Here is a 23669-nt window from a genome sequence, read left to right as displayed (position 1 = left end):
CCGCGCACGCAGATAAGGCTTACGTCACGACGCTGTGTTCTTTCGGACGCTTCGCGGGCTCGGGCGGGTCACGTGAGCCGCTTTTCGCGCGAAAACTGGTTGTTGCCGGAGTGGCGGCGGGGAGCGAGGCGCTACCATGGCGGTGAGCGCGCGTTTGCCGTGCGGAGGGGAGCGGGCCTGGGGGGCGGCGGGTGGTCCCCGCGACCCGGCACGTCTGCCTGGGGCCAGGGGTGCGGGCGGTGCGGGCGCGCTCCGGGAACTGGGGCGAGGGGCTGCGCGCTTCTGGTTCTCAGGCTCTTTTCGCTGCGCTCGGTCCCGCCGGGAAGGGGCCTCCGGATGAGGTTGGGTCCCTGGGCTCGGGTCGGGAGCTGATTTCTCCCTGGTACTCGTCCCTTGTGCAAAGCCAGCGGGCCCCGCGCCAAGCTGGGAGCTCGGAATTCCTTAACTCGAGCTAAGTGGCCCACCCGGCCACTATCATTCACCCACCGCGCACATGCTTGTGGGGCACCCTCTCTATGCCTGGCGCTGGGTGTACACAAGACAGACAAGGTCCCGCCATCTTCGTGCACGTATTGTGGTATTTTTTGTCCATTTGTCTTATTTATTGTCTTCTCTCCACCAGTCTGTACGTTCCAGATCTCTGAGGTTTCAGTCACTCTTGTATTGTGTTTCCTATCGGAGTGTCTTGCATGTTGTGGGTGCTTTCATGGGTGGGAAAGCGGGCTTACAGGAGAGGAAGGCAGAGGGAGTAGAGAAACAGGTACATAAGCAAATGAGATGTGCTTAGTGACTGGTCCTGGAGAAGGGAAATGGGAGTGAGTGGCTGCAGTGTTTGAGTAAGTGATACTTGAGCTGCTTCCTGTGTGCTCAGAAGCCATTGGCTCAGCTCACTGGAGAGCATTCCAGGCAGAGGGAACATCTAAGGGCAAAGTTTTGAGCCTGACAGGGTTTGGAGTGTCGGGGGCACAGGGTCACAGGTAGAGAGAGAGGGCTGCCTTATGGGAAGCTAAGTCAGCCCTTACGAGTTCTCGGTCCTCCATTGCAGGAATCATCTGAGTCCTACACTGTGGCATCCAGCCCAGCCCGGCGGCTGCGAAACGATCCTCTCACTTCCAGCCCTGGGCGAAGCTCCCGTCGCACCGATGCCCTGACCTCCAGCCCTGGTCGTGATCTTCCCCCTTTTGAGGATGAGTCTGAGGGACTTCTAGGTACAGAAGGACCCCTGGATGAAGAGGAAGAAGATGGAGAGGAGCTTATCGGAGATGGCATGGAGAGGTATTTTCATTCAAGGCCAGGCACTCAGCAGACGGTTTTTGCGGAGAGCTCATGGGTTGTGTCCAGTGCTACCAGGGGTAGCAGATGAATCAGAGTATCCTTGTCTGTGAGTGCACCTTGATGGCAGGGTCTAGGGGGAGACAGGTTCATGGAGCCACAGCATAGGTCCCTGTAACTTGCTGAATCTTCGTCTGGGTCCTAAGGCCTGGGCGAGCCTCAGCTCCATAAGATGTGCATTCCAGGGGATGCATGGGGTCTCTAATGTGATGGACCACGTCAAGGATGCCAAGGGTGACTTGGAACAACAGGAAGAGGAGGCAGCTGAGTGTTTTTCTGCAACTTGTTTTTTGCCACTTCTTTTCTGCAACTGAAACTGTGCGGGGGTGCCTGATGAATCAAGATTTCTTTTTTTATTTAGATATTTTTTTTTAACGTTTACTTATTATTGAGAAACAGAGACAGAGGATGAGCATGGGAGGGGCAGAGAGAAGGGGAGACACAGAATCCCAGTCAGGCTCCAGGCTCCGAGCTGTCAGCACAGAGCCTGACGTGGGGCTCGAACTCACCAACTGCGAGATCATGACCTGAGCCGAAGTCGGACGCTCAACCGACTGAGCCACCCAGGTGCCCCCTTTGGGACCTTCTTTTACTCTGACTCAGGGGTTCCAAATGTGGTGTGTTTGAGAGCACTGTACAGGCCATCCTATAATCCATGGAGAGTACCCTTTGTGAGCCACCCGAGGGACTTGCGAGGGCTCTCTGGACCTTTCAGATCTTTGCTTTAAGCATCATTACCCTAGATGATGAGACTGTTGTGCCATGCGTGTCACACTGTGGAAGGAATTGGGAGTCTTTGGACAGATGCTCTGAATTTTTTATGTGAACATATGTTTTCCATTCTCTTTGGCATATATCTAGGGACGGAATTGCTAGCTCATACGGGAACTCTGTGGTTAATCTTTTTTTTTTTTTTAATCCTAGTTAACATACAGCGCAATTATCGGTTTCAGGAGTAGAATTCAGTGATTCGTTACTTATATACAATACCTAGTATTCATCCCAACAAGTGCCCTCCCTCCTTAATACCCATCACCCATCTAGCCCTTCTCTCACCCATGTCCCTCCGTCAACCCTCAGTTTGTTCTTGATCATTAAGAGTCTCTTATGGTTTGTTTCCCTCTCCTTTTTTAAAATCCCCTTGCCACGTGTTCATCTGTTCTGTTTCTTAAATTCCACATATGAATGAAATCATATGGTACTTACCTTTCTCTGACTAATTTTGCTTAGCATAATTTACTTTAGCTCCATCCATGTTGTAGCAAATGGCAAGATTTCATTCTTTTTTTTTTTAATTTTTTTTTTTTAATGTTTATTTTTGAGACAGAGGGAGACAGAGCGCAAATGGGGGAGGGACAGAGAGAGAGGGAGACACAGAATCTGAAACAGGCTCCAGGCTCTAAGCTGTCAGCACAGAGCTCGATGCGGGGCTTGAACCCATGAACCGTGAGATCATGACCTGAGCCGAAGTTGGACGCTTAACCGACTGAGCCACCCAGGCACCCCAAGATTTCATTCTTTTTGATGGCTGAGTGACATTCCAGTGTGTGTGTGTGTGTGTGTGTGTATGTATATATACACACACACCCCACATTTTTATCTGTTCATCAGTCAATGGACATTTGGGCTCTTTGCATAGTTTGGTTATTGTTCATAGTGCTGCTATAAACATCAGGGTGCATGTACCCCTTCAATTCTGTATTTTTGTATCTTCTGGGTAAATGCTTAGTAGTACAATTGCTGGATATGGGGTAGTTCTATTTTTAACTTTTTAAGAAACCTCCATACTCTTCTCCAGAATGGCTACACCAGTTTGCATTCCCACCGACAGTGCGAGAGTGTTCCCCTTTCTCCACATCCTTGCCAACATCTGTTGTTGCCTGAGTTGTTAATGTTAGCCTTTCTGACAGGTGTGAGATGTTATCTCTTTGTGGTTTTGATTTGTATTTCCCTGATCATGAGTCATGTTGAGCATTTTTTCATGTGTCTGTTGGCCATCTGGATGTCTTGGGAGAAGTGTCTGTTCCTGTCTTTTGCCCATTTCTTCATTGGATTATTTGTTTTTTGGGTGTTGAGTTTGATAAGTTCTTTACAGATTTTTGGATACTAACCCTTTATCTGATACATCGTTTGCAAATATCTTCTCCCATTCTGTCGGTTGCCTTTTAGTTTTGCTGATTGTTTTCTTCTCTGTGCAGAAGGTTTTTATTTTGATGAGGTCCCAGTAGTTCGTTTTTGCTTTTGTTTCCCTTGCCTCCAGAGACATGTTGAGTAAGAAGTTGCTGCGGCCAAGATCAAAGAGGTTTTTGCTTGTATTCTCTAGGATTTTGATGGCTTCCTGTCTCACATTTAGGTCTTTCATCCATTTTGAGTTTAGTTTTGTGTGTGGTGTAAGAAAGTGGTCCAGGTTCATTCTTCTGCATGTCGCTGTCCAGTTTTCCCAGCACCACTTGCTGAAGAGACTATCTTTATTCCATTGGGTATTCCTTCCTGCTTTGTCAAAGATTAGGTGGCCATACGTTTGTGGGTCCATTTCTGGGTTCTCTATTTGTTTCCATTGATCTGAGTGTCTGTTTTTTGTGCCAGAGTTGTAAGTTTTTAAAATTTATTCTGGATACAGGTCCTTTATCAGATACACAGTTTGCAAATATTGTCTTCTCAATCTGGCTTTTTTTTCTTAACCATTTCTTAATGGTGTCTTTTGAGGCACAAAAGCTTTTAATTTTGATTATGTTCAGTTCTTTAGTTTTAATATGGACCAATTAGAATTTCACGGAGGACAGAGGATATCTCATGTGACTTAAAATTCTCAAAGAACTAGACATACACCATTTAACTGAAAACATTTAAGCATTTGGAAATGGATCAGCCCAGAAATGTACCTGGCTCTGGGATCTGTTTCTGGCATCAGCAGTGTGGAATTACTTATTCTGAGTTTACTGCAAAGAAAAAAAAGGGGGGTGCAGTTCCTCCAATCACCACTTTGAAAAAAGGGAGAATTCCAGAAGATTGTCGGGGGGGGGGGGAGTGTAGTATGGTATCTGAGAATGAGCCTGCAGTTTGTGGTTGGATGTATTTGACGCCCAACTCTGCTGAGCGACTTTTGGCAAAAGCCCCATTACCCCCGTAATCCAATTTCCTCATCTTTCAAATGGAATGATGGTGTCTACCTCCCAGAATTGTAGGGAGGAAAGCCGTGCTTCATTCTCATGGGTTCTTTGTTCAGGCAACATTCCCCCTTCAAATATCTGGTAGGTGACTGGAAAATGAGCCCTTGAAGATCTTAAGGGTAGCTGAGACGGTTGAGCCAGCGTGTGGACGTTTTAGAGAAGCTGGTTTGGCAGATGTCAATAGATGACCCTCCCAGAACTTCCAGGGGCTTGGGGCGGCATTGTCTGGGAGGAGGAAGGTGTGGGGAAAATTTCTGCCTTGTTGGGGGGCTGGGGTTGGCTGCCTGAAGGTTTTGGGGTTCCTCCAGTTCCTGTTTCTTTCGGGATGCTCAAAGCTGTCTGGAGATCTGTCCCCTTTTTTTATTGTGGTTAAATACACGTAACACAAAATTCACCCTCTTTAAGTGTTCAATCCAGTGGCATCAAGTATACTCACACTGTTGTGTCACCATCTCTGCCACCCATCTCCAGAACTTTTTCCTCCTTCCAAACTGAATCCTGCAGAATTTGCCCTTTGGGGATTGGCTTATTTCCCTGAGCATATTTGTCCTCAAGATTCACCCATGTTTAGGGGCGCCTGGGTGGCTCAGTTTGTTAAGTGTCTGACTTCAGCTCAGGTCATGACTCGCAGTCTGTGGGAGACTGTGCTGACAGCTCGGAGCCTGGAGCCCACTTCAGATTCTGTGTGTCCCTCTCTCTGTCCCCTCCCCACTTGTGCTCTGTCTCTGTCTCTCTCTCATAAATAAACATAAAAAAACATAAAAAAGATTCACCCATGTTTAGCGTGTCAGACTGTTTTTCCTTTTGAAGACTGAAATATACTCCGTTGTATACACAGACCAAGATTTCTTCTGGCCTGCCCAGCCTGGGGCTCCTGAGCCTTCTGGAGCAAGCCCACTTCTGGAGGTGTGGGGGGGGGTTGTTTTGGTCTTGATAACTAACAGGGTCCATTCCGGGGCTCTCTCAGGGACTATCGTGCCATCCCGGAGCTGGATGCCTACGAGGCTGAGGGACTGGCCCTGGATGATGAGGATGTAGAGGAGCTGACGGCCAGTCAGAGGGAGGCAGCGGAGCGGGCCATGAGGCAGCGTGACCGAGAGGCTGGCCGGGGCCTGGGTCGCATGCGCCGTGGGCTCCTGTATGGTAGGTTCGAAGGTCTGCAACCTCCAAGGGTGCAAGGCTGGTCCTAGCTTCTAGAGCCTAGGGGAGCTGGGAAAAGCAGTTCTGGGGAAGGCCTCACTTGAGGGTATCCCTTTGGCCTCCAGACAGCGACGAGGAAGACGAGGAGCGCCCCTCCCGGAAGCGCCGCCAGGTGGAGCGGGCCACGGAGGAGGGCGAGGAGGACGAGGACATGATTGAGAGCATTGAGAACCTGGAGGACCTCAAGGGCCACTCTGTGCGTGAATGGGTGAGCATGGCAGGCCCACGCCTGGAGATCCACCACCGCTTTAAGAACTTCCTGCGCACCCATGTGGACAGCCATGGCCACAACGTCTTCAAGGAGCGCATCAGTGACATGTGCAAAGGTGTGGTTTCCGAGCATCCCCGCGTCCCCTCCGCTCACTCAGTCCGCTTTTCAGAGTTCTCCTGCAGCAGGCCATTTGCATGGGCCTTTAACGGCACATTTAATAGGGGTGGGAAGTGTGGGGAATACTGGGTAACTTGCCTGTAGCTAGACAGGAGCTACCACCTGAAGCTGGAGATGTCTGTCTTTTAGGCGAATACAAAATGCGTGTCTGCACTAGGATGCTCACTGGCTGTCCAGGGACACCAGCTGGACCACAGAAATGTTTTTTGAGTGCTTAATAGGCGGCCGGTTTCATGTAAAAGTCTGGATTACTAGTTCAGTCAGAAAGTAGCATGTTTCCCTGTGGCCGGAATTACATTTAAAAGGAGGCACACAGATCTTGGTTCCCTGCTGTCCACTCCGCCCCCTTTTGTTTTGTATTTGACACAGTTTACTCACAGGTTTCCTTCGTGGCTCTCTTAGGCATTTTGAGTTTGCAACACTCCTGTAAACATCACCCTGTGCATTTCACTTGATGTAATTTTGCGCTACGCTGTGTGACATCTGCATTTTACAGTTTGGGAAGCCGAGGCTCAGGATGTGTCACTTGCCTGAGTCACGTAGCTAAAGCAGGGCAGGCTTAGAAGTCAGGGCTGGGGTTGCCAGCCCCAAGCCAAGGATTTGGGTGGGCAGGCCTTCTTCCCCGCGCAGTGAGATGGAAAGTGCCTGCTGTGTCCGCGGCTGAGCTCTGTGCTCAGTCTCTTTTTCCTGCCTCCAGAGAACCGCGAGAGCCTGGTGGTGAACTACGAGGACCTGGCGGCCCGGGAGCACGTCCTGGCCTACTTCCTGCCTGAGGCACCTGCAGAGCTGCTGCAGATCTTTGATGAGGCTGCCCTGGAGGTTGTGCTGGCCATGTACCCCAAGTACGACCGCATCGCCAGCCACATCCATGTGCGCATCTCCCACCTGCCTCTGGTAGAGGAGCTGCGCTCGCTCAGGTGAGCCGAGGACAGGGCAAGCCTCAGGGTCCGGGTCCTTAGCACCCTGCTGTGGCTTCATTCAGGGGAGCTCCAGCAGGGCCACGGAGGTGTGGGCAGGCTGGCTACAGCTGAGGAGAGAGTCCTCACCCCCTGTGCTCTGGCACTGGGGCGCGATGGGATGACCCTGGGTTTTCTGGATCCACCTACTTACCGCTCTGACCTCTGCAGGGCACGGGTCACGCATCTGGCCTCCAGGACTCTGATATTCTTGCTCTCGTGTCTGCAGGCAGCTGCACCTCAACCAGCTGATCCGCACCAGCGGGGTGGTGACCAGCTGCACCGGTGTCCTGCCCCAGCTCAGCATGGTCAAGTACAACTGCAACAAGTGTAACTTTGTGCTGGGGCCCTTCTGTCAGTCTCAGAACCAGGAGGTGAAGCCGGGCTCCTGCCCCGAGTGCCAGTCAGCTGGCCCCTTTGAAGTCAACATGGAAGAGGTGAGAGACCATCCTGTGCCCACTGTTGGCTGCTCTTCCTGTCTGTGCAGGATGGAAGTGCGTATGGCCGCACCCTGAGGTGAACCAGATCTATCTGGCTAGTCTGTTTAGTTTGGCCCAGGTGTTTTTTGAGAATTTAAGCCAATATTTTAAGCAGATGATTTTATTTAAAACATCAGAGTTGATGGCTTTCTTTAAAAAAATGAGAAGCTCTGGAAAATTGGGCTCACTCTTACCTGGCTGCACCCTTAGCAAGGCACCTGCTTTCCCGTCCCTCACCCACATGGGGCTTCCTCTTGACGACCCTGGTACCTACCTCTCTGACAGCCTCCCACTGGGGGCCTCTAGATGGTGACTGCCTCAGACACTGCTGTGCCGTATTCAGGAGGTCCTGCTGAAAGTCTGGGCTGTTTGCCTTTGTACTTGAATGACTTCATCTGTAGAGTGGGGGTCATCACAGTACTTTTAGGGGACGCCCAGATTGCCTGCTTAGCTCGTCTTTTTTTTTTTTTTTTAACGTTTATTTATTTTTGAGAGCGAGAGTGTGAGCAGGGAAGGGGCCGGGGGAGGGGGGCAGAGGATCCAAAGTGGGCTCTGTACTGACAGCAGTGAGATCACGACCTGAGCCGAAGTCAGACGCTCAACCGACTGAGCCACCCAGACGCCCCTTAGCTTATCCTCCTTAAGAGTCCACCTTCACAGAAGCTTCTTGAGAAGTCTTGTACACAGGAGCAGAGTTTCAGGCTCTGCTTCTAAACAAGTAGTAATTATAGTTGAAGCTTCTGGAGTACTTGCAAGGTACCGAGGGGTGGGTGATGTGTAATTTCACACCCTTTGAGGCAGGTGGTATTACTGACCCCTAGGTCACCCAGCTAGGAAGAGGTCCAAAGGATTTGAACTCCGGATTTTGATCCAGACTGTGTGCTTCCGATGGCTGTATTTTGTGGCCTCTTTGCTAGACAGTGAAATAATGGATGTTACATTGCACAGCACGACGTTAGCCTGTGACGTTTGGCAGTAGAGCCAACGCTTAGTGGAGCTCACCGTCTTGGTTGGCATTGATGTGTTTTTGACATATGGCACGATTTAACCATGAGGTTGCACTCAGAGCGTTAGCATCCCCATTCTGCAGAAAACGCATAGAGAGGGGACATCACTTGCCAAAGATCACACAGCCTAAGCCATGGAGCTAAGATTTGAACCGGGGCAGCCTGGTTCCAGCATCCATGTGCACAAGGGCTGGGTTACATAGCATTTAGCAGGAGCTTGACTGTCTAGCAGTAGGGAGGCATCCACAGGGGTGGTGGCAGGGGTGGGGACCGTCCACTCATATGTTGGTCACAGCAGGCTCATTCCCTGCTGTCTTTCACTCTCCGTTTTCTAGTGAGTTGGTAGAAAGAAGAACCATGTCTGTTTTCCCTCCTCATGGGGCTGTGGCCAAGGTCGGGTGGCATAATAAGTCAGTGTTTGGAGGGGTGCAAGGTTGGCCATGCAGAGACAGGCTCCTGTGACCTTGTGTTTGCCCCACACAGACCGTGTATCAGAACTACCAGCGCATTCGAATTCAGGAGAGTCCCGGCAAAGTGGCGGCCGGCCGGCTGCCCCGCTCCAAGGACGCGATCCTCCTCGCCGATCTGGTGGACAGCTGCAAGCCAGGAGATGAGATAGTAAGTGGCCCGGAGCAGGCGCGGAGGGAGCCCAGTTGCTAGGGAAATCAGCGTGAACATCTGTGGTGTGGAGAGGGTTGGAGAGGGTTGCCGGCAGTGGGGGCATCGGCTGAGGCTGGTTCTTCCATTGCTGAGAGGAAGACCCCTCGGTCCTTGTAAAGGCTGGCGGGTTGGAACGTAGGAGTTAGTTTTGCTTTGGCCGTCTGGGTTACTTGTCTCGGTGCCTGGTGTGGAGGACTTGGGGATGACTTGGGAAGGAGGACGCGCCCCTGGGTCTGACCCAGGGCTGGCCCTCTGGCTTGGCTCCCTTCTCCCAGGAGCTGACTGGCATCTACCACAACAACTACGATGGCTCCCTCAACACGGCCAACGGCTTCCCCGTGTTTGCCACTGTCATCTTAGCCAACCACGTGGCCAAGAAGGACAACAAGGTTGCCGTGGGGGAACTGACAGACGAAGATGTGAAGATGATCACCAGCCTCTCCAAGGACCAGCAGATCGGGGAGAAGGCAGGTCGAAGGCCGGGCGGGATTGCCATGCTCCCAGAGGAGGCTGGGGGCCCACTGCCCCAGAACCACGGTCTTAATTCCCCGGGTCCTGGAGTCTGGGCTCCCTTCCTGGCGTCAGTTCGGAAAACTTGCCTTGATGGGGGGGGACTGTACCGCTATTCGCGTGGGATGGGGCTGTGGTGAGGAGTCAGTGGATGGAGTGGAGCTTGGGCTCAAAGCTGAAACAGGTGCCGCATGGGGGGGTGGGGAGTGCGCCCTGCTACCAGACTCCTCCCCACAGTGGTTTCTCTAGGAAGGACTCAACCCCAGCGTGGTTTCGGGGTTTCTTTGTTTTAATTGTGGATGTTGTCACTGAAGGTTGGGGAGCTGGGATGTATGTTTCACCCGTTCAGGTATCGCTTGGCTCCCAGGTCGGGAAGTGTTCTCCTCAAGCTCATGGCTGTCCTCCATCTTTTTTTCGTTCTCTCTTCCTGTTCAGCGTTTAACGCAGAACAGCATAGCCTTCTTTTTGCCTCTGCTCTTCTGCAGAGCCAGACCCTTGGTTCAGTGCAGCTTCCATTTGGCTTGTTTAACAAATGGGATCCTTCCCTTGAGGGTAGGGCCACATGTGACACACCTCTGTCACCTCCACCTGGGCCACTAGGATTTGGGGTACCACCAGGAGACGGGTGCTTTCCCAGCCTTGGACGACAAGAACCTCATTCTGTCAGCACACTCAGTCCTTGGATGCCTTTTATGGCCACAGTCTAGGATCTTGGTGGGAAATCCGGCACAGTCCTGGCCCTCATGGGGCTCATAGTTAATCAGGATCCCCAATAACAAGAAAGAAAACAATGGAACAGGATCTTCTCACAAAATCGGTACCATGGGAAGATGGTTACAACCCATGATTCTTTGGTTCCCACGCTTCCCAGAGGAAAATGAGTGCTAATGCAGTGGACATGTTTTCAGACTCTTCGTGAGTATCTCAGCCAGTTTCTCCAGGAACAGAGACCCAGCCCTCCCTGCTGGGTGGCCTGGCACACATCAGCCGTGTTCACGTGCGCCTGACCTGCCACGGGAGCCCCGTGCTTCTAGGACACTTTGCCAGCACCCCTCTTTCTCTCTGCTTCAGTTCTTGCCGCTCTCCCGCTTTGTCAAGGAGACGAGGACGGCAGCAGATGAGAGCGTGGGAGACAGGATGTAGTTGAAGGCGGTCCCCACGCGTGCCCTGTGCCCCAGACTTCCAGAATTGCTCGTAGTTGTCCTAGCATAGAAAGCTGTGCCGCACTTCTGGGCCTTGGTAGCTGCTGTTTCGTCTGCCTCCTTGTCTGTGTAGCTAACTTCTTCAGGTGCACACGCGTGGGCTATCAGTGTACTGACTGCTCAGTTTCAGTTACACCTGCACGCTTACACGGTGACTCTCTCAGCGTTGGAGAGGGTGACTTCTAAAGAGAGGCCCTTTATTTATTTATTTTTTTTTTAGAGCGCGGTTGGAGGGTGAGAGAGAGACACACAGACACTGAGGCAGGCTCCACACCCAGTGCAGAGACCAGCGTGGGGCTTGGGGCTTGGTCCCATGACCTGGGGTCATGACCTGAACTGAAATCAAGAGTCGGAGGCTCAACTGACTGAGCTACCCAGGCACTCCTAAAGAGAGGTCCTTTAGAAGGATCTGGAGGGGATTCTTTTTTTTTTCTTTTAATTTTTTTTTTTTAACGTTTATTTATTATTGAGAGACCGAGCATGAGCAGGGGAGGGGCAGAGGGAGAGGGAGACACAGAATCTGAAGCAGGCTCCAGCCTCTGAGCTGTCAGCACAGAGCCCGATGCATAAGATCATGACCTGAGCCGAAGTTGGATGCTTAACTGACTGAGCCACCCAGGCGCCCCTGAAAGGGATTCTTCTAGAGAGGATGACATCTCTGTGGGACCCCTTTCTGAGCCCCCATGGGTAAAGGAAGACCAGATGATACCAGGGAGGGTTGATCTGTACTGGCCCCATCTTTAGTCCAGTGTCAGGGTGGATGTTTTCACCAATAACTTGTTCAAAGACAGAAACTACACTCAAGTTTTCGGGAACAAACTGAAAGAATGGATGACAGGCAGGATCCAAAAATGGTGGGGCTCCTTTGAACTATCGAAGCCAGAGGTTTGCAAATTGGTAGCCTGTGGGCCACATGCTGCCTGCCAGCAGGTTTTGTTCAGTTGGTATGTGGTTCTGTGTTTCCTTTTCTTTTTAGTTTGCATTTATTTTTGAATGAGTTATCATCCTTAGGAGTCCAAGAGTTTTCACCTAAAGATCCAGAAGCCATCCAAGCATCCATCAGTGCTAGGTCTGTGTTGCTCTCCAGCAGTGACAGACAGGAGCCAAGCGGCAGCTGCCTTGCAGACGGGGCGTGCTCCCTGCTGTCTGCCCCAGCCACCAGCTTCTCTGTTCTCTGCAGCCTGAATAACTCGAGTGTGCAAAAACCCAGGGCATTTGATTTTGTGGGCCCTCGTCCGTGATAGATATTTCTACCGACATATCAAGGGATGTAGTTCACGCCTAACACTTAGATTGCAAAGAACTAATGGGAGCATCGGTGTGCAGCCAGTCTCTTTAGTTTGGATTTCAGCCCAACCCTTGGTGTGATCAGATGGGCTGCTTGCATCTGGGTAGTAGGATCCGCAGGCAGAGTTGTTACAACGATTACATAGATGTGCACACACAAATGCTCCACTGTTGTGTGCTCAGCAGGGAGCTGTTACTGCACGTCCGTACAGAAGTTAGACTACTTGTTCAAAACGTGGATGGGTGTCCCAAAGGCATAAAAAACCATAGGAAGATAAGCACCGTCTCGTGTTCACAGTCGCGGTGCAGTTGGGGGCTTGTCTCCTCTTTCTGGCGGGGTATTCTGCGTGGGGAGCGGGAACAGTGCGTATTGAGAGTTAATAGCATGAGCTTCAGAGTCAGAGGAATCTGGGGTCAGGTCCTGCCTGTCTCATTTAGGAACAGACAGTTGTCTGCCCAGAGCCTCGGTTTGTTTCCTCCTTTGTGACGTGGAGGCCCCAGGATCATGAGGTTTAAATGGAATACTTCACGGGAAGCGTGTCCTTCCTCGGCAGGTCTGGGTTTAGTCTCACCCTTCTTACCAGCCATTAAGGTTGCCTGTTACTCGCTCAGACCAGCTAGGTCAGCGACAGGACAGTGTGGGCTTTAGCATGGTTGCTTCCTTGCCCTCTAATCTACAGGAGGCCCATCTGGATGCAGTGGGTGCTTTGCAGGAGGGGAGCTGAGCCTGGGAAACTGGTGCATAGCAGGCAGGAAGGGGGCCTGCTGCTCTTGGTGCTGGAGGGAGACATTACCTCATCCACGCAGGGGCACTTCATACGGGAACAGCCCTGAGAAGCGGTCTGGGTAAAGAGAGGTCAGGGACAAGTGGCCTTGGCACAGCCACAGGACGCACAGGAGGAGGAGACATCCATGGCAGATCGTGTCTCCTGACACTCCCGGCACAAGTGAGGGTGTCGTGGCAGAATCATGCACACTGAGCATGAAGCACCTACTTGACGCTCTCTAGGTAGTTTCCAGGTAGCAACAACAGTCCTATAGTGGAGGTGTCACATGTACCTGTCTTATTGGTGAGTAAACTGAGGCACGGATTAAATAAGCCTCCACGCCGCACAGCTGCTAATGGCAGAGGCAGGATCCCCATTGGGCAGTGTGGTCTGAGCCCGCGCTCCAGGGACAGCTCTCTGCTCCCTCTCCGTCAGTTACTGCGTCTGGGGGGGACGCCTGTGTGCATGCTGGCTTACGGTGAGTTCTGTGCACGCCCAAGCACAAGTCCTGACCTGACTATTAAAACTTTACCGCACAAACTTCTGGATGTAGGCGTGGAGCAGCACAGTGAGCCCCACATATCCTTCCCCCGGCTCCACTGGTTGCTGCAGTCGTGCCAGCCTTGTGTCCCCTCGGGTCCACTCATTACTGTGAGGCCACTTTCCGATGCAGCATCTGCAACCAAGGATCTCTGACAGGCCCTCTCTGCTGAACCTAACCCCAACTCTGCAGCCACACTTTAAAAAACTAATTCGCAGTTCTGTAATACCAAGTATTTGGTTGGTCTCCACATTTCCCTGATTATCCTACTTCTTTTTTTTTTTTTTTTACAAGTTTCCTGGACTTGATCCCCAGGGAAGGCCCCCACATTGCGACGGATTAATCTCTTAAGTCTCAATCTTTTTAGGTCCCCTCTCCATCTCCTCTTTTCTTGCAAGTTTTTTTAAGGTTTTACTTATTTATTTGAGAGAGGGAGAGAATGAGTTGGGGAGGGACAGAGATAGAGAGGAACAGGGGATACGAAGCAGGCTCTGTGATGAGAGCAGAGAGCCTGATGTGGGACTCAAACTCAAGAACCACGAGACCATGACCTGAGCCAAAGTCAGACGCTTAACCAACTAAGCCACCCAGGTGCCCTCTTGCAATTTGTTTGTGGAAAAATTTGGGTCATCTGCCTGCTAAATTTTCCACAGTCTGGTGTTGCCGATTGTGCCCTTGTTGAACATGTTCCTGGGCCACCCGCTTTCTGTGAATTGTTACTGAGCTGCGCAGGCTTACCCAGTCTCCAGGTTGATGGGTTTTTTTTCTTTTGGTGTGGGGGCGGGGGGTGGCGCGGTAAGACTGCATCAGGGGCCTGTGTTCCCACCGGGGACACGTGCCTTGCCTCTCTCTGTGACATTAGCCACTGATGATCCTTGGCTAAACCCATGCATTCATCAGGGGTTGCAAAATGATGGTCTTCTAATTCCAAATCCTTCTTCATTCATTTTCTAGAATCCTTCTATGTAGAGAAGCTTCTCTCTGTTAATTTTTGGACTGTCCCTGGGTTAAGGTCCAGCAGGAAAAGTAGGAGGGTGCTTGATTCTTTCCCTTTGTTTACCAGTTTTCAGAATAAGCAATGGTCCCCTCCCGGGGTGACCACTGAATGTCATTACAAATTAACTAATATCTGTGTTATTGAGGCTCCAGGTGATGCCCAGCGTGTCCCTCTAGTGGCCAGTATGAAGCCTGTTGTATTGGCTCCTGAGTGGTGTCGTCGTGACCCCAGTGTCTGTGATGGCTTTCTTCTTTCTCTTGCAAGACACTGCCATTTCTCCAAATAGCCCTGTGGGATGTATAATTTTCTCTCAGTGGGAAATGGTATTTAGAGATGGCAGCTTCTCACACACACCAGGCCTGGACTACCGTTCACCAGTTAACGCTCTATGTCCTCTCCTTGGGCTAGGTCTTGCGGAAAATGTTAGGGCCAAGGAAAGAACCAGCAAAAGCATACATGTGGAACCGACTTCCGCTCCTAACTTACTACATAAAATCACAGCAGGAGGCATTTCTGGCACAGTGCCAGTGGTGCTGGCAGATCCTCTTTCCGGAAGGACCTGCTGGTCACACTGTCCTCTGGCAGCAGGGGAAAGCAGCCGTGCCTGGGATAAACCGCTGACCCCTAGCTCCAGCTCTGAGAATTGGATTTCTCCCACCTTCACTCCACCTTCTGGGCAGTCCAGAGGGAGCAATTCTGGCCTGTGGAGCAGGCAGGATCCAGCCCGGTGGGTCTCCCTCAGGATTTTCAGCACTGATTTTCCTGCTCCAGTGCCTCCTTCCCCCCTGGGGCCGGCTGCACTGCCGGCTGCCTTGGTGTGACCTGTAAGGAGGGAAGGATGTGCAGTGCTTGTGCAGAGCTCCTCAGTTCAGAAGGCAGGTCGAGAACAGTAAAGGCACGCAGGTGGAGGTGGAAATTCCTTCCTGCTGGCGAGACATTTCTCTGATGTCTCTGGTATTATCTTTATTTGATGTTGTTTCAAATCTTAGGATGTTTTATTTATTTTTTGTTTTTTAGATAGCATGTGCACACATTGGGCAGAGGGGCAGAGGGAGGGGCAGAGAGAATCTTAAGCAGGCTCCATGCTCAGCACAGAGCACGACGTGGGGCTCGATCCTACAACCCTGGGATCATGACCTGAGCCCAAATCAGGAGTCGGACTCTTAACTGACTGAGCCACCCGGGCGCCGTGGTGTGGGCATTTGGGGGCTGGAGGTGTCCCCGTTCCCTGAGACTGGAGCGTGGGGGGGACCTGCTGTGTGTGTCAGCTTGGCCCAGACGCAGAGCACAGGTGCCGTTCTCATTGGCTCTTTTCCTTCCTTGCAGATCTTCGCCAGTATTGCTCCTTCCATCTATGGGCACGAAGACATCAAGAGAGGCCTGGCGCTGGCTCTGTTTGGAGGGGAGCCTAAAAACCCAGGTGAGTGGCTCTTGGGTGCCACCCACCTTTCCTCTGCACGGGTGTCCGTAGGAGCCAGCATTGTGGGTATTAGACAAGGCAGGACTCTGCATTTAAAGGCCGGGCGCCTGGGGAGAAAGCACATATTAACAGACAGCCAGACCATGTATGGCTTGGTCGTTGTGGGCGGAGCGTAGTCCATGGCCATGGCTCTTTGGGTGGTTTTAACTATAAAAATAACACGGGGGCACCTGGGTGGCTCAGTCAGTTAAGCATCCGACTGGCTCAGGTCATGATCTTGCGGTTCATGAGTTTGAGCCCTGCATTAGGCTGTGTGCTGTTTGCACAGAGTCTGCTTCGGATTCTGTGTCTTCCTCTCTCTCTGCCCTTCCCCTGTGCACACATGTGCACATTCTCTCTCAAAAATAAACATTTAAAAAATAATACGTGAATATGTTTTGATATTCTTAAATTGTTAGAAGTCACAGAAAGGTTAAAGTCACTGCTGACCATGTTTCTTTCTTTCTTTCTTTCTTTAAGTTTACTTATCTTGAGAGAGAGAGAGAATCCCATGCAGGCTCCGCACTCTACGTGCACAGCGCAGCCCAGCCCAACTCAGGGCTCAGACCCACGAAACCAAGAGCCAGGCACTTAACCGACAGCCACCCAAGCGCCCAGTTTCTAAGCCGGTCCCGTTTGTGGTCTTTCCTCTGATTAGTGTGGTGTGTGCCCTAACCTTTGCACGGCCGTTCACATAGACTTACATGCATACGTCTACAAAAACCAGAAGAATTTCGTGGCATGTGTGTATATGTCTCTGTTTACAAACGTAGTAATTTCCTGTAGCGTGTGTTAGTGATTGTGTAAAATACTTGCCTTACCTTTTCTGCCCAGTAGCAGGTTTGTGTTGGTGCCCACTGAGCTGGCTTATTCTCCCGTGACTGCGTTGTGGCCTCCGTAGCCTAGCGTACGTAGCCGTCCCGGGTGGAGAACATTTGCATTGCCTCCAGTCGCTTAACATTGACTGAGAGCGTTATACAGGCGTCCCTGTGCACCCATTTCTCTGGGTCCAGTGCTCAGAAGTGGGATTGCTAGCCCTAGGGTATCACGTCCCTTTCTAAGAGAATGTGCTTCGCATAAGCAGGCTGAGAAATTCGCGATAACCCAGCTACACCTCGCACCCCTCTCCTCTTTTACATCCCCACCTCTGTCCCTGCCTCCAGGGGGTAAGCACAAGGTGCGAGGTGACATCAACGTGCTCTTGTGTGGAGATCCCGGCACAGCCAAGTCTCAGTTCCTCAAATACGTCGAGAAAGTGTCTAGCCGTGCCATCTTTACCACTGGCCAGGGGGCTTCAGCCGTGGGCCTCACAGCGTATGTCCAGCGACACCCTGTCAGCAGGGAGTGGACCTTAGAGGCTGGAGCCCTGGTTCTGGCTGACCGAGGAGTGTGTCTCATCGATGAATTTGACAAGGTGGGCCCCTGGGCCACATGGTGATGGTACTGGGGAGGTGTTGGCTTAGCCCCGAGTGGGGGAACAAGTGTTCATGGGATAGCAGTCGGGGCAAAGCATCATGCAGTTGGACATTTGCAGATGAATGACCAGGACAGAACCAGCATCCACGAGGCCATGGAGCAGCAGAGCATCTCCATCTCCAAGGCCGGCATCGTCACCTCCCTGCAGGCTCGCTGCACGATCATTGCTGCGGCCAACCCCATAGGTATGCCAGGCACGACAGCCATGGGGGTTGGGGCTCTGCCCCAGGGAGGCAAGACCCGGAGAGGTCCTGCCTCGGGAAGCAGGAGCCTGCAGCCTCCCTCGGCCAGTCCCAGGGTCCGAGGAAGGAAGGAACTGAGCATCAGTAAACCTTCCTCTCTTTGGTTCTTGCTGGGGGAAGGGGGCGGCGTGGAAGCAGGACGTGGGGTCTTTTGTTGGGCTGTGTTCTCAGAACCAGTTTTGGACATTTTCCTTAGAAGACAAGAATTTAGTGCATTGTCTCCACTGGAGTCGAGTTGATTGTTGGTCCCAGCCAGCACGGAGGTGAAGCCCGGGCACCCCGCCCACTTATTCTAGGTTTTTTCCTGCTGGGAGATGGTTACACATTCGATGAAAAGGCTATGTCAGGGAAGGGCTCAGGGAAAGACCTCAACGTCTTGTCAAGCATGCCTGACAGTTGCAGGCACTGAGTGTTCATCCTCTTCCAAGGTCGTCTTTCTGTTTTGTCTCTGAAGCGACTTGGGGCTGGCAAGAACTCTCTGCTCAGGAGATGAGCATGAGCCCTGATGGAGAGGTGCCTTTGTGTTATAGGAGGCCGCTATGACCCCTCGCTCACCTTCTCAGAAAACGTGGACCTCACGGAGCCCATCATTTCCCGCTTCGACATCCTGTGTGTGGTGAGGGACACAGTGGACCCAGTCCAGGTACACAGCCCCATCTCTCGGGCCCCGTGCAGCAAGCTGCAGGGACCTTGAGTGAGGATCAGAGCCCGGGTTGTACTAGTTGCAAGGAAAGGGACACCATTCAGACCGTGGTGTTTGTCAGGGAGTCAGCCTCGGTTTCTTTCCTTCACTGGCCTGTGCCCACCGCCCAGCCGACATGGTCCCCACTCTGTCACTAGGCCCTGCTGGCCCCACCAACTGTACCCACGTGCTTCTCCTGCATCCCTGCTGCAATCCGGGTGCCAGCTTCTCTTGCTCTGACCCGAAGCTGCCATGTCTGTTGGTGGGTCTCTTGGCTTCTGCTCCCAAGATGGAAGGTGGAAGCTGGCCCATCTTCTGGAAGCATAAGGTGGATGGATCATGCCTTTTCTTAACTTGCTGTCAGCTTCTAGTGTAACTAGCAGAGAATCCGCTGGCCCTACAAGGATTCCTGTGGACCTGTCTCCTCCTCGTGCCCTTTGCTTCGTCCACCCCAGCCACACTGCCCTCTCTCCCTCCCCTGCGGACGCCAGGCTTTGTGTTGTCAGCATGCTCGGCTCTCTTTCTGGAGTGTTCTTCCTAGATTGCTGCATGGCTGTGGCGCTCTGGCGGCCTCAGCTGGAGGGATCTCCTCGGGCCTCAATCTCAGGCATGTTACTCTCTGGGTATCTCAGAAGCTGTGTCTGTTCCCTCTCCCCTCACTAGGAGGCAAGCTCCGTGCGGAATTCTGTCATGTGCACTGGTCACCCCCGGCACCCACCGCCGCGTGGCCACAGCAGATGTAGGATGGCACCGTTGGGAGAGTGTCATTCCCGAGCCACCTGCGGCTTTCACTTCTGGTGAGCTGACCTACCCCGGGCCAGGTCACAAGACTCATCCTGTGGCTTGGCCTCTCCTGTCTCGTCTTAGGATGAGATGCTGGCCCGTTTTGTGGTTGGCAGCCATATCAGACACCACCCCAACAACAAGGAGGAGGAGCTGGGCAGCAGTGGCACCCAGGAGCCCGCCATGCCCAACACGTACGGTGTGGAGCCCCTGCCGCAGGAGGTCCTGAAGAAGTACATCATCTATGCCAAGGAGAGGGTCCACCCGAAGCTCAACCAGATGGACCAGGACAAGGTGGCCCAGATGTACAGTGATCTGAGGAAAGAGTCCATGGTGAGCGCCCAGGGTCGGGGCGGGGGGCAGGGGGGTGGGCTGCAGAGAGGGAAGCACAGCAGAAGCTTCCTCAGCTGTGCGGTTCATCTCAGAAGTGCCAGTGTGACTTTCCTCTAAGAACTGCTACGTAGATACTGTAGCCATCCTATTGCAGATGGAGTGTGAATGCGTCCGTCTGCATGGTATGGGGCCCCGGGTCTCTGGAGTGTTGGCCAGTTCCGGGCTGACTTTGTGTGAATCTCCCCCAAATGAACGCACAATCTGAGCGAGTGTTAGTTCTTTTGTAGCAGAGTGGAATTTAGAGGCGGCCTGTGTGCCACTGGAATGCAGAATTCGTGTAGACTGGTGGGTCTCACCTACCTCGTCAAGGCAACAGCTGCTGTGTTTCTTTCTTTTTTGCCTTTTTGTCAGGTCTTTGGTGAGCATTCAACTTAGTTTTTATAGAGACAGCTATATTATCTCACGTACACGGGAATGAGGAGTACTTCCCACCTGGCAGAAGCCAGTACAGCTGGCCAGAAACATCGCGCACTTGGGGTGGGAGGGGGCACACGAGTGAGCTTGTAGGAGAGAAGGTGCGGGTGGGATAGGGGCGGGCCACAAGCATCCGGCATCCATGGGGGCCCCCAGCACGCTTCGAGAAGGGTGGGAGGTGTGAGTTCACCCAGTGGCTCCATCGACTTCTGCCACAGGAGCCACCAGCCGTGCCACTTCTCCATTTTCCTCGCCTGTCTCCCCGCTGCAGGCGACAGGCAGCATCCCCATCACGGTGCGGCACATCGAGTCCATGATCCGCATGGCAGAGGCCCACGCGCGCATCCACCTGCGCGACTATGTGATAGAGGATGACGTCAGCATGGCCATCCGCGTGATGCTGGAGAGCTTCATCGACACACAGAAGTTCAGCGTCATGCGCAGCATGAGGAAGGTGGGTGGGAGCTGCGGCGAGGGCCTGTGGGAACGTGGCCTGCCGGGGGAGGGGGTGCTGCTCATCACAGGCGGCCATGGTGGGCATCCCAAGGCTCTGGCCCAGACCAGAACTTTGCTGTCCTTCCCGGCTGCTCTGGCAGGTCATGACAGGAGTGTGTTAGAAGTGGAGGCCGGTCATCCTATAGTGGTCTCGAGGGCCCTGGTAGGGAAGGGCATCACTGGACTTCGGCTGTTCTCTGCAGACTTTCGCACGCTACCTCTCGTTCCGGCGAGACAACAACGAGCTCCTGCTGTTCATACTGAAGCAGTTGGTGGCAGAGCAGGTGACATACCAGCGCAACCGCTTTGGGGCCCAGCAGGACACGATCGAAGTTCCCGAGAAGGACTTGGTGGACAAGGTATGGGCACAGAGGGGAGGAAGGGCAGGGCTGCTTCCTGGGGGGGCTGTCCATCACCTTTGGGGGCAAGAAGTCCTTGTTTCCTCATTAAGGTGGGCAGGCCTTGGATGGGAGCCATTTATTGAGTGTCCATGGCATGCTGAGCACCACGCGCTTTCGCTCTTGACCGTGGCGAAACAAGGTGATGAGGCCGCCATCGCCTCTTACAGACGAGATGGGCACAGTGCGACTAAGTGACTGAGGAGCTGGTCCCCGCTCACAGGCCATCGGCAGAGCTGAGACTCCAAGCCCTGTGTCTGGCTCCAGACCCTGGCCCAGTCGCCTCTGCTCTGCTTGACTGCCACCCTCCCCCCGGCCAGGAACGGGCCTGAGAAACTGCGCCAGGACCGAAGGCTGTGCTGCAGATGAGCAGAAGTTCATGCCCACGGCTCACTCTGACGTTTTCTCTTTTTAGGCTCGTCAGATCAATATCCACAACCTGTCTGCTTTTTATGACAGCGAGCTCTTTAGGATGAACAGGTTCAGCCATGACCTGAAACGGAAGATGATCCTTCAGCAGTTCTGAGGCCCGGGGCCAGTGCAGGAGGCTGTTGAGACGCCAGCCAGGCAAGCAGACCGGTGCTGCCCTCACGCTGCCTGGGGGGCACAGAGCTGACCGCCGAGGGACTCGGGGGAGTGCCAGCACTCGTGGCTGAACTGTCCAGCATCACCCCCAGTCTCCTGGGCTCAGGCTGGGCTGGGGACGGGGGTGTTTGTTTCATGGGCTCTACTTTCTGCTTCTCGCGCCGTTGTAGGTGGGCACGCTTCGCCAGTGTTCCTCTCTGAGCTGCTCGATGGCCCACTGGCTCCCGGAGGTTTGTCTCCACTTTGTTCCGTGGATCATAGTCGTTCGTTTCCAGAGTACTGTGGTCTGTTTTATGTGACTGAGAGTATGAGGGTGTCACGAGGACTGTTGTTGCCTCTTGGTGTGAGTTCCTATCCTGGGTGCTTCTGCCACTTGTGCCAAAGAGCACGTTGAAGGTATTCCTAGTGTTTTTCTGAAACCAGTCCTGCAGGTTTCTCTGGGCTTCTGTGAGTAGAGAGGATGTGTGGGCAGGAGGGCGCGCAACCTGGGGCCAGCACCTTTGGCCTCTGTAACGGCCACAGGGATTGCTCTGGTCTAGCCGGGGCTGACCGTCATCCTTGTCGTGTTAATCTGTTTTCTCCTCTTAGGCATTTCCCCGTCATCTTGTACATACAGTTTTTGTTCTGTAGTTTTAACTTTTAATAAAATGAAATAAAATCTAAATACTGGTAGCTGCCAGTCTGAATTCTGTCTTAATATAACGCAGGCTTTCCTGCACTTCCCTTGAAGGCCTTTCCCACCTTCCATTTTTGGTGTTCGGTGGGAGGCAGATCTGGCTGTAAGAGCTGTCGTCTTTATGGATGTGCAAGAAGCAAAATGGTGTGGCTTCTCCCTAGGGAATTCACTTGGGTACTGCTGCCTCTGTGACTTCTGTGGAATCCATGAGAATCGTAGAACAGAGTTGTATACCTGGTGGGGCTGGAGGTAACTTGGCCCTGCCTCCTAACGGAGCAGCACTGTTCATCTTGACAGCGTTGCCACGTGACCTCTACCTGGAAATGCCCAGCTCTGATCAGCTGCCGTCCAGATGCGTGGACACCAATGATTCTTACTGTTTCTTACCTGAGATTTAGCAGAAGTGTCTCCCTTCCATCGTGTCTCTCTTGTCCAAATTTTCCTTTCTGGAAACCGCCAAGATAGTCCTTCGTACGAAAGCCCTGCAGACGTTTGATGAACCTAGTATATTTGGTTCCCTACCTCATTCAGTTCCTTCCACAAATCCTGGAAGGGTCTGAGGGGTGTGGCAATACTCCAGTCATTCCTGAGGAACCAGTCAAGTTCTGCAGAACTGAATGGGGGAGGAGAGGGATGAGGAAGTGCCCCTTATGAGGTGAGATCTTTAGGAGGAAAAGGGAACGTGCCAGCCCCAAAGAAAAAGCAGCGGGTGTGGCCGAAGCTTGGGAGCGGGGAGAGTGGGAGCAGGAGCCAGGCCCTTGGGCTTGCAGGCTGAAAGGAAAGCTTTTTCTTTACACAGAGAACACTTCTGACACCAGATGTGAGGGTTCTTCACGCTAGTCAATTCACGGCGGTCCTACACTGGTGCCCTGCGATTTAAGGCCGCTCTGACGCCACCTGGACTCAGCGTGCAGACCTCAGGAGGTAAGGTCTCAGTCCCACAGGCCTGTACCCACTTCAGACACTGGTTGCAAGTCGTGGGTCCCCAGGTCTCCTACACTTCTGTCCAGCTTGGCTACATATCGCAGGCTCCCATGCCCCCCTCCTCAGGTTTGATAATTTGTTGCAATAGCTCATGGAACCCAGGGCAGCAGTGTATGTACTTAATGGCCAGCTTCTTACAAAGGACATACTGAAGGACGCAAATGAACAGATGGAGAGAGAATACGTAGGGTGAGGTCCCAAAGAGTCCTGAGCACAGGAGCCTCTGTCCCTGTGGAGTCTGGGGTGCCCCACACTCCGGGCACACGAATGTGTTCTTGTTCACCAACCCAGGTGTTCGAACTCCGTCAGTCAGGGGTTTTTATGGAGGCTTTATTACATTGGCATAATGGTTAAACCATCGGCCATTAGTGATTAGCTCAACCTCCAGCCCCTCTCCCCTCCCCAGAGGTCAGGGGCTGGGACTGCTCCTTCCAACCCGCTAATCCCATGGTTCCCATGACAACCAGGCCCCATCCTTAGAAGCTTTCCAAAAATCCCCTCCTTCAACTATGGTATAGTTGAAAGGGCTTGTTAGGAAAAAGTAAAGGCATTCTTTTCACCTTTATTACTTGGAGCTTCAGAAGCC

At 52.7% G+C, this 23669-nt stretch overlaps 1 protein-coding gene across 1 annotated transcript; it reads left to right on the top strand.

The window, feature by feature from the left end:
* The first annotated feature begins 16 nt into the window (after positions 1 to 16).
* On the top strand, positions 17 to 22095 carry MCM2 (minichromosome maintenance complex component 2). The gene is made up of 16 exons (XM_019430959.2): positions 17 to 142; positions 1046 to 1275; positions 5470 to 5645; positions 5768 to 6028; positions 6788 to 7007; positions 7276 to 7483; positions 9016 to 9150; positions 9468 to 9659; positions 15823 to 15916; positions 17119 to 17369; positions 17490 to 17616; positions 18204 to 18316; positions 19223 to 19471; positions 20217 to 20399; positions 20644 to 20799; positions 21254 to 22095. The coding sequence occupies exons 1-16, from the start codon at positions 137 to 139 to the stop codon at positions 21362 to 21364; spliced, it is 2712 nt and encodes a 903-aa protein (XP_019286504.1). The 5' UTR covers positions 17 to 136; the 3' UTR covers positions 21365 to 22095.
* Positions 22096 to 23669: the final 1574 nt, after the last annotated feature.

Source organism: Panthera pardus, unplaced genomic scaffold, assembly GCF_024362965.1.
Source record: "Panthera pardus isolate Hobbes unplaced genomic scaffold, ASM2436296v1 HiC_scaffold_8, whole genome shotgun sequence".
NCBI lineage: Eukaryota > Metazoa > Chordata > Mammalia > Carnivora > Felidae > Panthera > Panthera pardus.
Note: the sequence above shows the minus strand (reverse complement) of the source record. Positions and strands in the feature narration are given on the sequence as shown.